Here is a 13,846-nt window from a genome sequence, read left to right on the forward strand (position 1 = left end):
TTCTTCCCCAGTGATGGAAAACTAGGAGGACCAAGAGAGCAGTGTCTCATGAACTGAATAAGGAAATAGCCTTAGGGGGAAATACCCATGAGATTGCACTCATTAAGCCCCAGGACTCTGAATTAGTAATTATCTCCCCACTGTCAGCATCTGAGGGCCAGTCTTGGAATAACAGGGAAGAACAGACTGTCCGGCTCTTTCCAGATACTCTCCCTTCCACAAACCGCTTTCCAGATATTCTCCCCAGCACAAACCACTTCTCTAGCTGTCCCCATTCTGCCGTGGCTGTTCCTTCTTCAGTCAGCTGTTTGAATGGCACTCACTGGCCACTTACACCAGGCCAGGCTGCAACCAACACCAACAATACAACCAACACAACAGAGCTCCCATGGAGCCCCTGGTCCAGCTGGGATGGAAAGTGGACAGAAAAGTGGACAGGGACAGTGAATATAAAGGCTGGCCTGGGCCTTTGAGGAGATTGCTCACAGACCAGCAATGCAGCCAGTGTCAGAAAGGCTGGGGGTTGGGGGTGGAATAGCAGGGAGGGGGACGTTGTGCAAAGGTCAGGAAAGTTATTTATATTATCCCAGCCCTCTCCAAACCCTTTCCTATTCCAGCCCAACTTCCTGGCTCCCGTCCGGAGGACCATAGGCTTTGGAAATATGTCAGGCTCCTGTGTTACAATAGGGTTCAAATTCCAAAGGAGGAAGAGCTGGAATTCTGACCAAAACCCCAGGAAGAGGACTGCAGTTAATTAAGGAGGGGCTTCAGCCTTGCCTCCTCCAAACTCTGTCCTACAGAACTGAAAAGTCAACCTTTTTTTTTTTTTTAAGCTTTTCACTAAAGCTTGTTTTGAAAGGCCATGTTTAGTCCTCCTCCTCCCTTCCTTCTTTTCTTTTGCATTTTCAGGACTTTTAATATGGTCCGAATAAGGAGGGCTGCTTTGTTTCTGCCCCTTCCCTGCCAAGGGGACGGCTACAGTCTTTTCCTTCTCCCCTTGTCGGTGGAGACCAGAGCACAAAGGTCTCAGGTGCACAGAACTTTAGAATTCGCACTACCCTTGTTCTTGGGGTTAGCTGATTCAGCATCCTTTCCCTTGACCATCAGCAGAGAGTGCTTGATGTCCTCAATTTCCTGAGGCAAGGCGAAGAGAAGAGTAGCATCTATCTTACCTTTTCCCATTTTTCCCAGGCCTGTGGAAAACCCATCAAGACCAGCTTCAGTTTGCCACTGGGCACCGAGGACAGTGGGAAACTGGACACACATAAAAGAGGTATTGGGAACGGCAGGTGGGGGAGGCAGCTCCGTGTCATAGTGACGGCGTCAGAGGCCACAAGTTCCTTGTTAGAGTTCCAGCACCAGCAATTCCTCCTGGACGAGTGGCTCTCTCTGGCCTCAGTGTCCTCTGAAATGGGGTGGCAAATGGTTTCCTTGCACGGTTCTTATAGGAATTAAATAAAGCAATACCTAAGGCATTGAAACATGAGATTCCTGGAACATGGTGTTTTATAATTCATGCTCTCCTTCTTTTAAGGGAGCTGAAATTCAGGGTGGGCTTCTGTCTACCTGGAATGATATGAGGGTGATCTTCTGAAGGGCAGGTGTGGGGCGCATCAGAAGCACTAGGGAGCTCGTTAAACACATGGGTGCCCACACGTTACCCACAAGCCTCTGATTCAAGAGCTTCAGGGTGGAGCTCCGACACTGGCCTTTTAACAAGTTCCCTCCAGTTACTCATGTGCACGTGTAGCTTGAGGTGCTCTGTCCTAGATAACTCATTGAATCATACGGCTAGCAAGCATGGACAAAAAACATGCGCTCTGGAGTAAACGCTTGCCTCATATAGAGCCTGATATATACAGTGGGCACTGATGAAATGTTTGGCTCCCCCCCCCCCCCAAAAAAAAAAGTAGCCTTCAAGAAGATGTATCATTTAGGGATAACAGTTATAAATCTATAGATAAGTTGCAAGCAAAGGTAAAGGTGGGTGGGCTCACAGGGGCTGCGATTGCCTGTGCAAGACCTGCCCAAGACCAAGCCAATCAATATTCTAGCATGGATAAGGAAGGGGTTTATGGGCTCCTAACCCTGACTGGGAAACTATGGTCAGTCAATGGCTTGGAGTGGGAATGAGTTAGTTGTCTTTTCCAGTGTGGCTCCAGTGGATGGCCCCACACTCAGGCAGTACAAATTGGAGTCAATGATTATTTAAAAAAGGGAGGGGGCAATGAAGTTGAGAATGTAGAAAGTTGAGTTGGGTTGACAATTTTTTAGTTATGAGAGTCCACTTGGACCTTAAGCCCAAATAATCTCCTTGTCAATAAACAAAAAAGAGCCAGCACCTCCTGACAGCTAGATGTGGTTCATATATTGACAAGTTTCCATTCACATCACCCCTGCCAGATTGGCATTATTTAGAAAAACAAACTAAGAGAGGTTAAACAATTTGGTAAGGGCACACAGCACATGAAGAGCCTGAACTTCAACCAGGCTGTGCTCAGCCCCAAGCCCAGAGTCTAATCACAGAGCCCAGGACATCTCTAGGAGACCACTTTTAACTCCACATATTATCTTGCACAGTGTCAATATTTAGCCCTCACCGAGGGTCCAGAAAGGACAGGGTCCTACATAGACCTTAGGGCATGGAACATAGTTAGGAAAGGGGATGGGTCATGGCTCACCATCTTCTAAGCTTCTGCCACACCACAAAGGAGTAGACCACCATTTGTCACCTGTTCTGGAAGGAGGTAAGTAACCAAATCACAAACCTCACATTATCTCTGGGGTGCATATCGTTTAGCTGTGCCTGTCTTTTTCTCTGTGAGTACACTTGTATCTGAGTATGTCAGAACTTACCAGTCACATCTTCAATATATGTTTATATATGGTTGACTCAATGTTTTTCTTTGTCTGCCATTCCATTAAATGTCATTGTCCCTCAGAGCTTGGCTTGGTACTTCTTCTCTGCTCTATCAAGAGCCTTGACTGGTTAGTGGCATCCATATAGCTGTCGTTATGGCTGTTACTTATGCCCTTTATCTTAGTCAAAAGCCCAAGGAAGAACTGACTGTGACTGGAAAGGCTAGACCTCTGTCTTTATTTCTGGTCTGAGCTCTCCCCCCCCTCCCCAAGACAAGGTTTCTCTGTGTAGCCCTGGCTGTCCTGGAACTCACTCTGTAGACCAGGCTGGCCTCGAACTCAGAAATTTGCCTGCCTCTGCCTCCCAAGTGCTGGGATTAAAAGCGTGCGCCACCACGCCCGGCTGGCCTGAGCTCTTGATTGGTATCTAGTGCCTTCCAAACACCCACATTTGGCTGACATACATTCATTTCTCGTTAAAAAACTTAATAATGCTGGGTGTGGTGGCGCATGCCTTCAATCCCAGCACTTGGGAGGCAGAGGCAGGTGGATTTCTGAGTTTGAGGCCAGCCTGGTCTACAGAGTGAGTTCCAGGACAGCCAGGGCTATACAGAGAAACCCTGTCTCAAAAAAACAAAAACAAACAAACAAACAAACAAAAAACTTAATCATGATGGTACAGGCCTTCAATCCCTCTGGGATTGTAAGTGGATCTTTGTAAGTCAGCCTAGTCTATACAGTGAGTTCCTGGCCAGCCTGGGCTACATAATAAGGCACTGTCTCAAAAACAAACAGACGAAAGAAAGAAGGGAAGAAAGAAAGAAAGAAAGGAAGAAAGAAAGAAACAGATAACCCCAACAACCTTATCAACCTACTCGCATACTTCATCTGACTTTGTTGCACTTCTAGTATCTCTTCTCCAAATCTTCAGAGTAAATGGGAGGGTGTAACAGCAGGGAAGGTTCTGAAAAGCCTGTTAGATGTCTTGGGGAAGTTGGGACCAGGCCTAGAGAGCCAGAACCATGCAGAGAAGTTAAGAACAGAAAACAACTGGCATCTACTGGGCCAAGTCTAAATTCCTTACTAGAACCTTCAAGATCCTTCCTGACCTAGCTCCTCTTAGTCATTCTCCACTCTCTCAATATCTCCTCTCCAGCTCACACAATCAACCTCTCCCTCCCAGTCCCCAGTGCCACAGGTGTGTCTCCTATTCAGCGTGTCTCCTGTACGCATCTGACTCCATCTTCTGAGCGATTTGTATCCATTGCTGTTTGATCAATGAAGGCTAACTTCTTCTTCTAGATTAAGCCCCACCTCCTTCTACCGTAGCAGGTACAATGGATCACTCTGATGTTTTCTTTCATGTCACGTCTGACATACCTTTGCCCCTTCAGTTATTATTATCATTTTTTTTTCTTGAGGCTGTGTTGACTGCTCTGGTCTTGATTTTGTTGGCTCAAGGCAGCCTCCCACATGAATTGCCTGAGCATCTGGGACTGCAGGTTTCTGACACCACACCTAGCTTCATACCTCAATTACTTCAGTTGCCACATCACCGGTCTGTTTACTTGCCTGCTTGTGAACTCCATGAGTCCAGAGGCTGATCCTAATCAATATTTACAACTTCAGCATCTAAGATGATAACTGATACATATAGATTTATTGGCCAAATCAACGGTGAATAGGGTTACCTTCTTTCAGACAGGCAGGTACAGAGGAGATGACAGGGCTGTGTGAGAAGGACCAGATGACAAGTCATTTGGGGTACAGAAAAGAAGAAATGCCAGTTTTCATTAAGTCCTACTCTAGCCCTCTACTACCTGGAATAGAGAATCAAGAAAGCCTAGAACACCCTCCCCAAACTGCTGAAGAAGTTTAAAAATTGATCAAAATATATTACCCATATGGATAAAATTAGGATAAGTTCTTTCTTTGAAGGAAAACACAGTTTTTAGTGTCTGTGTCAGACAAGGCTCAGCAGCATATAACTGAAGAGGATCAATTACTACCTGTAGAGATGTGGGCAGATTAACCAAACTGTTGCTAGTATTTGGTTTTCTTTTCCCTCTTGGAATTATAGAATCCACAATAAAATGGAATGTTCACTGAACAGTGAAGATTTTTTATTCTTGGCCAAGAATAGAAATGGAAGATAAATTTGCAAAGTAGCTGCTCTAACGGCTAATCAGGAAGTTATAGCCATCAGTTAAAAACAAAAACAAAAGCAAAAACAAAAACAAGGGCGGGATAGGCTACTGAAGGACAGAAAGAGTCCTATCTTTTCTGGGGATGAATAGAAAATTTCTGGGAATTCAGATATCCCTATTTTTGTTCCATTTAAAGTTCTTTCTGGTCACCTGTCATGGTGTTGAGAGGTGTCATTTAGCACACTATCATAGGATTGTAAGAAAGTCAGAAGTCACGGGGCAGTCATCTACTATAGATCTTAAACCTGACTGGTTGGTTAGCCACCTGGAGAAGAACTTCTGGCCGTTGGGCATCTTGTCTTCAAAGGTAAGGTTAGAGCAGGGCAGAAATTCAGGGAGTTCAAGCAGGCAGAGTGAGATGAGGATTAGATAGCAAAATCAACCATTGGTCCAGAGACACACTGCCAAAGCCCATTGGTCCAGAGACAACACTGCCCAAAGCCTGAGGTTTTAGGAAGACAGCCTGGAGTTAGCCAGGGAGGAGCATAGTTTCTAGAAACGCCAGATTCTCAGCCTGGTCAGGTGGGCTTTGTCCATGTTTTCCTCCCACCCTGACAGGCTCTCAGCTGAATTCAACTAGAAGTGGGAGTCCTGGGATGCACCGTACTTAAGTCTAGGGCTTGGGCTCCCAGGGCAGAGGGAAGGACCAAGGAAATATCTGGACTGCGTATGGTGACACACATTCAGTCTCAACAGTTGGGAGGCAGAGGCAGCTGATCTCTGTATGTTTAGTGCCAGCCTAATTTACATAGAGTTCCAGGTTACCCAGAGCCATACAGTGAGACTCTGTCTCAAAACAAAACAACAAACAACTCTGAATGGGCAAGAGGGCAGTCTTAGAAGTGGCACGGAGGAGTGGTGCTATGCTTTTGTGGGCCACCTACTTATGTAATTACTTTGCCTACTGGTAGTAAAATCCTGTGAATAACATTTTTAGACCTTTTATTTTTTTGTATCTTTAGGTATTTGTATATGAAGCTTATGACAATTGGTGAATTAGTAGGGCTAAGGTAGGACATTGACTTTCTTTTTTTCTTTCTCTTGTGTAACAGAACCCTGGCTATCTTGGATTCACTATGTAGACCAGGCTGGCCTCAAACTCAAGAGATCCACCTAGCTCTGCCTCCTGAGTGCTGGGATTAGAGGTGTGTGCCACTATGACCAACAACATGTTGGTCTCCAGTAATTTTGGCTGGCCCCAACTATTAAAGTTTACGGTCTCAGGGGTTGGAGAGATGGCTTGGTGGGTTAAAGCACTGCTCTTGCAGAGGACCAGAGTTCTGGTCCCAGCAGAGTTGCCATTCGGGCAATTCACAGATGCTTGTATACCACGTCCGGGAGTTCTGACAACTCTGACCTCAACTACATTCACTCTTCCCCTAGTAAGAGAAATCCTCTTAAAAGTTCACAGTCTCATCTTTATAATTAGGCAAACTAGGGTCCAGAGAAACAAAAATGCCTGGCTTGACTACACCCTTAAGTGACATGGGAAGGTTTGTAAATGCGTGTGGTGATTTTATAACCTGTTGATGGGAGACTGAGGCTCCAAAGATGGAGTAGCGTGTGCCCAATTACACCACCAGTAAGTCCCAGGCAAGGAGGGGCCAAGTCCGTGTTGCTTTCAGTTCAATGTTCTTTCTGAGCAACACATTTGGTAATAGTGTATATGACAAAGCCTTGGGGGCAGCCATTCTCATTGCTCATTCAGATAATGTAGGTGAGAAGCTGCTAACTAGGAAAAAACATGAGTGTGCCTAGAGATTAGGCATGTGACTCCCCTCCCTCAAACCTTGACTCTCACCTTTTTTGGATGACATTTGGAATTTTCGGTTGTCAATACTGTCACTAGGAAAAGGGCTGTCCCTCTCTGAGGGGATGTCAGGTCGGTAGTTTAGGGACCAGGATGGCTGGGGAAGGCCTGGAGGGGGAAATGAAGAGAATGACCTCAGGAAGAGCTCACTGGAGAGTTCAGTATGTGTCTCTCCCTGGCCAGCACGAGGTTGGGGTCTAGTATACAGCCCTGTATCCCCATCTCAGGAGTGGCCAGCGTTCTTTGCCTTTCCAACCGCTGAAAGCTTTGTGTATATTACAGACCACATTCCTACCCTTTTGGATGTATTTGGAAACCTGCATCCCCATGTAGCCTGCTAGATAGACTTGTACTTCCCGAAACCAGGTACCTTTCCCCTTCTTCATCCTACACAACGTGTCTGGATTGAGCAGAGCCTTAGAGGTCACCCATGCATTTTACAGTTGAGGAAATCTAGGCTACAGAGGCAAAGGCTATGGAAGTGGCAAACACAGCCGCATTGCAGTCCATTTGACTCCTTGCCAATCCACCAAATTCTGAACACATACTTCTAAACATGCTTCAAACCACTAGTATTATAACCATTTTATTGTTTTTCTGGCAGCCAGTTTACACGCCTTTGGGTCTTTTGGTCACCGTTGCTGCAGCTGTGAGGGGTGTATGTTCAAGGCAACCTAGTGCCTGTAATTTGTTTACTCATTGCTGTTATGGGGTCCACATACAGGCTGCTGCTTGCTTTCATCGTGTCTTTCATGGTACGGTGAAGGATGATGGTCAACCCACAGCTCCCTTTCTGTAGCTTTATTTGTTTAGTGTACAAGTGTCCACGCGTGCTTAATGCTACTACGAGTCTATATAGTATATTGTGTGCCTGGATACATATCTCTTACCATGCTGAACGTTGAGTGTCTGTTGATCCTCTGTGTCCATTGGGACACATTGGGACATTGTCAAAGACATGTCTTAAAGGAATTGCATCCGCCTAGATGGTATGTTTAAAGGTTGACGAGAATCTGCCTTTGCTTTTTGTTCCGGTGTTAAGAGAAGATGCATCTCGCTGTGCTCCGGGTCAGTGGTGTGCCTGTCTCTTAGCCAGGCTGGCTATCCAACCTTGGGGGTCGCCGTCACGTTCCGGGATGCCCTGGCACGCCTCCCTAAGAGGCGTGGCCTGAAGGCCACGCCCACGCCCGGGGGTGGGAGGATCTCCTTTTCAACGCAGAAACAGAGGGAGCCCGGCCGGCGCCGCCAGCAGGGCTCCGCCCATACGAGGCTTCGGCCCGTTCATTGGCTGGGTCTGTGGTGACGTCGTCGGGTTCACAGACAGTACTCTGAGCGCCCAGCGCGCGGGAGGTATTGTGCTTCACCCCAGCTTTGTTCGGTCGTCTGCTCACCTGGCTCTGGGTGCGTCCTGGTGGTGCAACCCGGAGCGGGTGCCAGCAGCCGCAGCCGCAGCCGCCGCCGCCATGGTGTCTCCGGTCACTGTGGTGAGTGCGCGAGCGCGCGAGCCCGCGGCCAAGCCCCCCGGGCCTGGGACGAGGCAGCGGCAAGCCGGGCCGCCGAGGGGGGCGGAGGAAGGTGCTGTCCCCTCCGGGGAAGCGGCTGCTGTCACGGTTTTTAGCTCCTCACTCTTGTAGCGTCCCTCCTACGCGCGCCCCTCGTCTGCCCGCGGGAGGGAGGAAAACATTGTGCACGTGACTCGGAAGCGTGACTGTTGATCCATGAGTGTCTGGAGCGGGTCTGCAGGTCTTGGCCTGGAACTGGATGCTGCAGGCCCTAGGGTTCTGTGTGGTGGACCCTCAGGGAAGCATTCGAGAGGGTGCAGGGGGGTGCCGACTTCCTGGGAATGCCCCAAGTTTCTCTTAATATTGTAGGTGCAGGAGGTGACGCCTCTGTCTTAGTAACGCTGTTCAGGCGATAGGTGAAGGTGGACCTCTCTCTGTTGACCTGACCTCCTTTCCAGACTTTCTCAACTCCAGCCTTTGAGTTGTCTCTTCACACTTCTAAGGCTGGCTTCTCTGACTGTCATGATTTCACCACTTACTGCCAGTTTCTTCTAGGAAATATGGGTCTGGGGAGTAGGGGGAGGGGGAGCAAAGGTGATGTTTCTGAAGGCTGACAGGTGGAGCTGGGCATGCAAAGGTGATGTTTCTGAAGGCTGACAGGTGGAGCTGGGCATCCCTCCCCCCCCCCCCCCCCCCCGTTTCCTCCCTTTGGCCTTGCCCTCACTCTGACTATCCCTGATAAGGGAGTTTCCATGGGAAGGGAGTGTCAACTCTGCTCCCATCTCTAACCTCTGGAAAAACAAGAGCAGGCTTGTACTCTGGACCCACTATATGTCTCTTCTCTACCCTTTCCTAGTTGCATCAGGTACCTGGTTGCCAGGGGATCTAAGTGTCTTGTCCCTTCAGAGTCCTGTGTGGAGTGGCTTGCTCACACACAGTCAGAGCACTTTTGTTGGAGTATGGGTCTATAGGGAACCTCAACTGCTCCAATTCATGCTCAGAAACCCTGAACTTGCAGGCCAGGGGAAGGAGCTTCGGGAGACCACAGAACATCTGCAGAATCTCCTCCCCCTGCTCAGACTCTGCCTGCAGTGGCCTTGAGTAAAACCTTTCTTTAGCTGCCCTCCCCCTAATCCAGCTGAGACCCAGTCAGCTGGCCAACTTCCCCCTCTCAGTTCCCCATCTCCTCCCAGCCTGTCTGCTGGCTCCAGATCAGAAGCCCTCCCCACCCCCCTTCCTGTCTCTGGTGCCTCAAGTTGCTCTTGTTCTCTGGGAAAGAAATGGCCAACATCCCCTTTTCCTAGCCTGGAAACCTCTGGCCTTTCAAACACTGTTTCTTCTCCCAACACAGATCTAGTTCTCTTCCCAGCATCCCTAGCACCTCTCTTTGTCCTTGATGCCACCTTTAGTCTGACATAGGTAGAGTGGAAGGTCGGGGCGGGGGCAGGCAGGACAGAAAGCTTGTGGGGTGGAGGTACTGTCACCCCTACATTCCTGACACTCACCTGGTGTTGCCAGGGCTTTAAGCCCGAGTCCTGGCTCTAAAGCTTGGGTCATGAGTTGGCCAGTCAGTGCATTTCTGTGGTTTCCCTGTGACCTTACTCCAGTTCCACACAGCTGGGAGCTTAGGCTGACAGGGAGAGGTGGTAAGGGGTGCCTGGAGAAGGGGAGAGCAGAGAGCCAGGAGGGAACAGGGCTGGGCTGCAGAAAGGAGTATCCTAATCGGCACTGTTGGCTCAGTGAGTGACGACTCTGGCCAAGTTCCAGGACCTACAGTGGACCAGAGTGACTGGACAGTGGAGCCCTTGCCTGTCCTGGTAAATTGAGCCTCAGGGTGATAATGGCTTTCACATCCTGCTGGCTGCTTGGAGCCAGACAGGCTAGGTTTCTCTGTCAGAACTCTTTGTTCTCAGTGGTATAGGGCTGGGGTGTGCACTGCAGCCTTGGGGAAAGGTGTAAGATTTTTAGATCTCACTGTGGGCTTTTGTGCCCCTAACCTCTGAGTGTTGTCCTTGTTCTGTCTCCTCCAGGTGAAGAGCGAAGGACCCAAACTGGTGCCCTTCTTTAAGGCTACCTGTGTGTATTTTGTGCTCTGGCTGCCTTCATCCAGCCCATCGTGGGTCAGCGCCCTTATCAAGTGCCTGCCCATCTTTTGCCTCTGGCTTTTTCTTCTGGCTCATGGTGTTCGGTTTCTGCTGGCTCACCCCAGTGCCTCCCTCATCTTCGTGGGACTTGTCTTTTCTGCTGTGGGTGATGCCTTCCTCATCTGGCAGGACCACGGATACTTTGAACATGGTCAGTAGTTACAGGAATTGCCTGGGTGGGTACTTGGGGCTGGACGAAAAAGGGTCCTGGTTGGGGTAGGATGAGGCTGCAGAAGAGGGAACAGGGAGTTGGAGAGTTTCTGAGGCTGGGGACCAGTTCTGTAAAGGAGAGTGTGAGAGTGTGAGTTTAAAACTATGGCTGTTCTTACCCCCTCTTAGGCGCCCGGGGGAAAGCTGCTGGGTTATCCCCAGTCCCCTTCTCTCAAGCTCTCAAGTACTCTTTAGCCACAAACCTTCCTTTAGCAGTCTTTATCCTCTCGCCCTTTCAGGTCTCCTGATGTTTGCCGTGGCACACATCCTCTACGCCGCGGCCTTTGGCATGCGGCCACTGGCTCTGCGGACAGGCCTGGTGATCGGAGTGCTGTCAGGCCTGTGCTATGCCCTGCTCTACCCTGGCCTGTCAGGTGCTTTCACCTACCTGGTGGGGGTCTATGTGGCCCTCATCAGCTTCATGGGCTGGAGAGCTATGGCAGGGCTGCGGTTGGTTGGGGCAGCCTGGCGGTGGACAGAGCTGGCGGCCGGCGGTGGTGCTCTGCTCTTCATCCTCTCGGACCTGACCATCGCTCTCAACAAGTTCTGCTTCCCCGTGCCCTACTCCCGGGCACTGATCATGTCTACCTACTATGCTGCTCAGATGCTCATTGCCCTGTCAGCTGTCGAGAGCCGAGAGCCAGTGGGAGAAGACTACAGACTGAGCAAGGCCGACTGAAGGGACTGGGGTCTGCTCACCTTTCTCTTGGGGCTGGGGGCCCAGACTTTGGGGTCATGCAGGAGCTGGACCAGCAGGCGGCTTCTGGGAAAGGGGCAGTCTTGAAGGGGGGTAAGCTGAAGGGGCTCCCAGGAAAGCTGGTAGTCCAGGATGACCCGGAGAGCTCAAAGAGGCAGCCTCACATCCCTCACCTGAGTCAGAGGTAGACATCTCCTCACCTCATCAGGACTGTCAAAGCCCTCCTGGAAGGTGGTGGTGCTTTTTGACCCCTCTCTTTTTATTAGATGCAAGAGTGTGACTCTCTCTTACGCCCAGGACCAATGGCAGTGCCAGGCCCCTCCATTCCCACCTTTTCTCTTCCAAGATGACCCACGAATGAGGAGTCCTGAAAGCTCCTTCCCCAGGCTCCCTAGTTGGGAAGACTGGTTGAAGGTGGAGCCTGGTTTTCTGTGTCCAACCTCGTTACTTCAGCAGTCTTTTAAGTGGCAATGGCTGTCTCTCCATGGTAGAAGGACTGGGTTGGTCTGGAAGCTTGAGGGCACCAAGGTTTCAGATTGGTCCTTGTTCTCTCACAGGCCAGCTCAGGCCTCATACCATCACCCCCAGTCTCTGTCCCCAGGGCTAGGGTGGACCATGCCAAAGGAAGGGGCCAGTCTCCAACTATATGTCTTTGTCCTACTGTCTGCAAAAGACTTAAAGTTGCAGGCCTCAGAGAGCTCCTGAGGGGTGCTTAACCCAGCTCAGAGCTGCCCCCCCAACCCCAGCACACCAACAATGCTTTCTTCCAGCTCTGGGAGTGAGTTCTAAATGACACTTTAGGGTCTTAGACCCAAAGCACAGTCAATGCAAGGGGAGCGAGGATGGGGTAACTCCATCCTCTACTGCCCATGTGAAAAAATAAAATAAAATAAAAACCTAAGGGCCATTGGCTTCCTGACTTGTCTGCCTGTGTGGCACGTGCCTGTCCCAGACAGGGGGTAGAGGCATGGTGCCAGAAGCCCTGCTTGTCCTCACAGCCTGGGTCAGAGTCATCTTGGCTCAGGCATCTTGGCACTAGGCTGGCTCCCTGGCTGTGCTGACACTTGTACTTGTTTCAGTGGGTCTTGCTTCCCTGGTGGTGGTGGTGGTGGTGATATGTGTGTGTGTGTGTTGGCTGTGTGGTTGTGTGATTATAGTCAGGAGGGGGAGGGTGGGGATGAATAGTGTCTTGCCATGTTTCTGAATTTGTCCTTGACATAGTCCCCAGTGTGTGGGTGCCCAGCGGTCTTGGTTACCCTTAGCCTTGCAGTGTCTTTGGTGCTGCAGTGCCCCTCCCTCTCCAGCCCAGACCTGCTGCTTCTTCGAATGGTGCAGATTCATCTTCTAAAGTTGGGAAGGAGGGGAGAGGATGGGATTAGAATAGCTGATGTTTAGACCTGAAGCCTGGGTAGAATATTATTTTATCGTAGTCCAGAGGCCCTCAGATTTTAACCAGCACTGCTCTGGTCCTGAAGTAGAAAGGGCCATCGATGAATATGCCATTGGTATATTCTGGGGGAATGTGATTATAGGAGATTCAAACCTCATGGGTACTGAATGATTTTTTTTTTTCCTTTCCAAACATTTTGTTCTTGTTGTTGTTCTTTTTGGTACTGGGGATCAAACCCAAGCCATTTCACGTGATAAAATGGTTCTTTGCTATTAAGCTGTGTATTACTATGAGCTGTTAAGCTAGACCCAAACTTAAGTTTTTATAGAGACCTTTCATGGGGACAGAGAGCAAAGTAATACAGGGAGTAGGGTTCCGGGACCCTCTCTCATTACAAGCCTCTGGTTTAAAATACGTCAAGGGATTATTCTACTGTAAAACATATTTTAAACCAGTAAGGTGTCTGGGCAGCTCCTTCCTGCTTCCATTGGAGGATGGCTGGATGCTAAGGGAGCAAGGTCAGGATCCATTTAAACTGCAGTATGCTGACCACAGATCTACCAGGAGTGAAGGCATGGGAGGGAGCAAGATGGTGAGAGGAAGGAAGTCAGCTGACCGTGTCCCATGCTCTGAGGGCACGGTGAGGGTTGAGAGTGGTTGTGAAGAGGGTAGGGAAGCCCCAGGGTGACTTCCTGTGGGTGGGTTTGGAGCCAGTCCACGCTGTATGTGTGCATCCCTATGGTTCCTGTCCCACCCGCTCTCAGGAGCAGGGAGTGTGAGCTTAGTGAGTTTCTCGTTCCGCGCCCTCACTACACGGGTCCAGTGACCGGAACTGGAAGGCAGACTGTCTGAGAGGCCACAGGCATCAGTGTCTGCTATGATGCTGAGACCTGTGGCCTGGAGCTGGTATGAGGTGCTCCGCTTTCTGAAGAGTCTCAGTGATCAGTGTTAGACTTGACTTGCTAGACTAGACTTGGCTTTGAAAGATCCAAACAAATATTTGCTACTAGTGCTCAGGAAAAACCTG

The 13,846-nt window shown here is 49.7% G+C and overlaps 1 protein-coding gene across 1 annotated transcript; it reads left to right on the forward strand.

Moving 5' to 3' along the window:
• The first annotated feature begins 8,198 nt into the window (after positions 1-8,198).
• Tmem86a (transmembrane protein 86A) lies at positions 8,199-12,335 on the forward strand. Its single transcript, NM_026436.3, has 3 exons — positions 8,199-8,360; positions 10,409-10,673; positions 10,972-12,335. Exons 1-3 carry the CDS (start codon positions 8,340-8,342, stop codon positions 11,409-11,411), a joined length of 726 nt encoding a protein of 241 aa, NP_080712.1. The 5' UTR covers positions 8,199-8,339; the 3' UTR covers positions 11,412-12,335.
• The last annotated feature ends 1,511 nt before the right edge of the window (positions 12,336-13,846 follow it).

The sequence above is a fragment of the Mus musculus genome, chromosome 7 (assembly GCF_000001635.26).
Source record: "Mus musculus strain C57BL/6J chromosome 7, GRCm38.p6 C57BL/6J".
In the NCBI taxonomy this organism is placed as follows: Eukaryota; Metazoa; Chordata; class Mammalia; order Rodentia; family Muridae; genus Mus; species Mus musculus.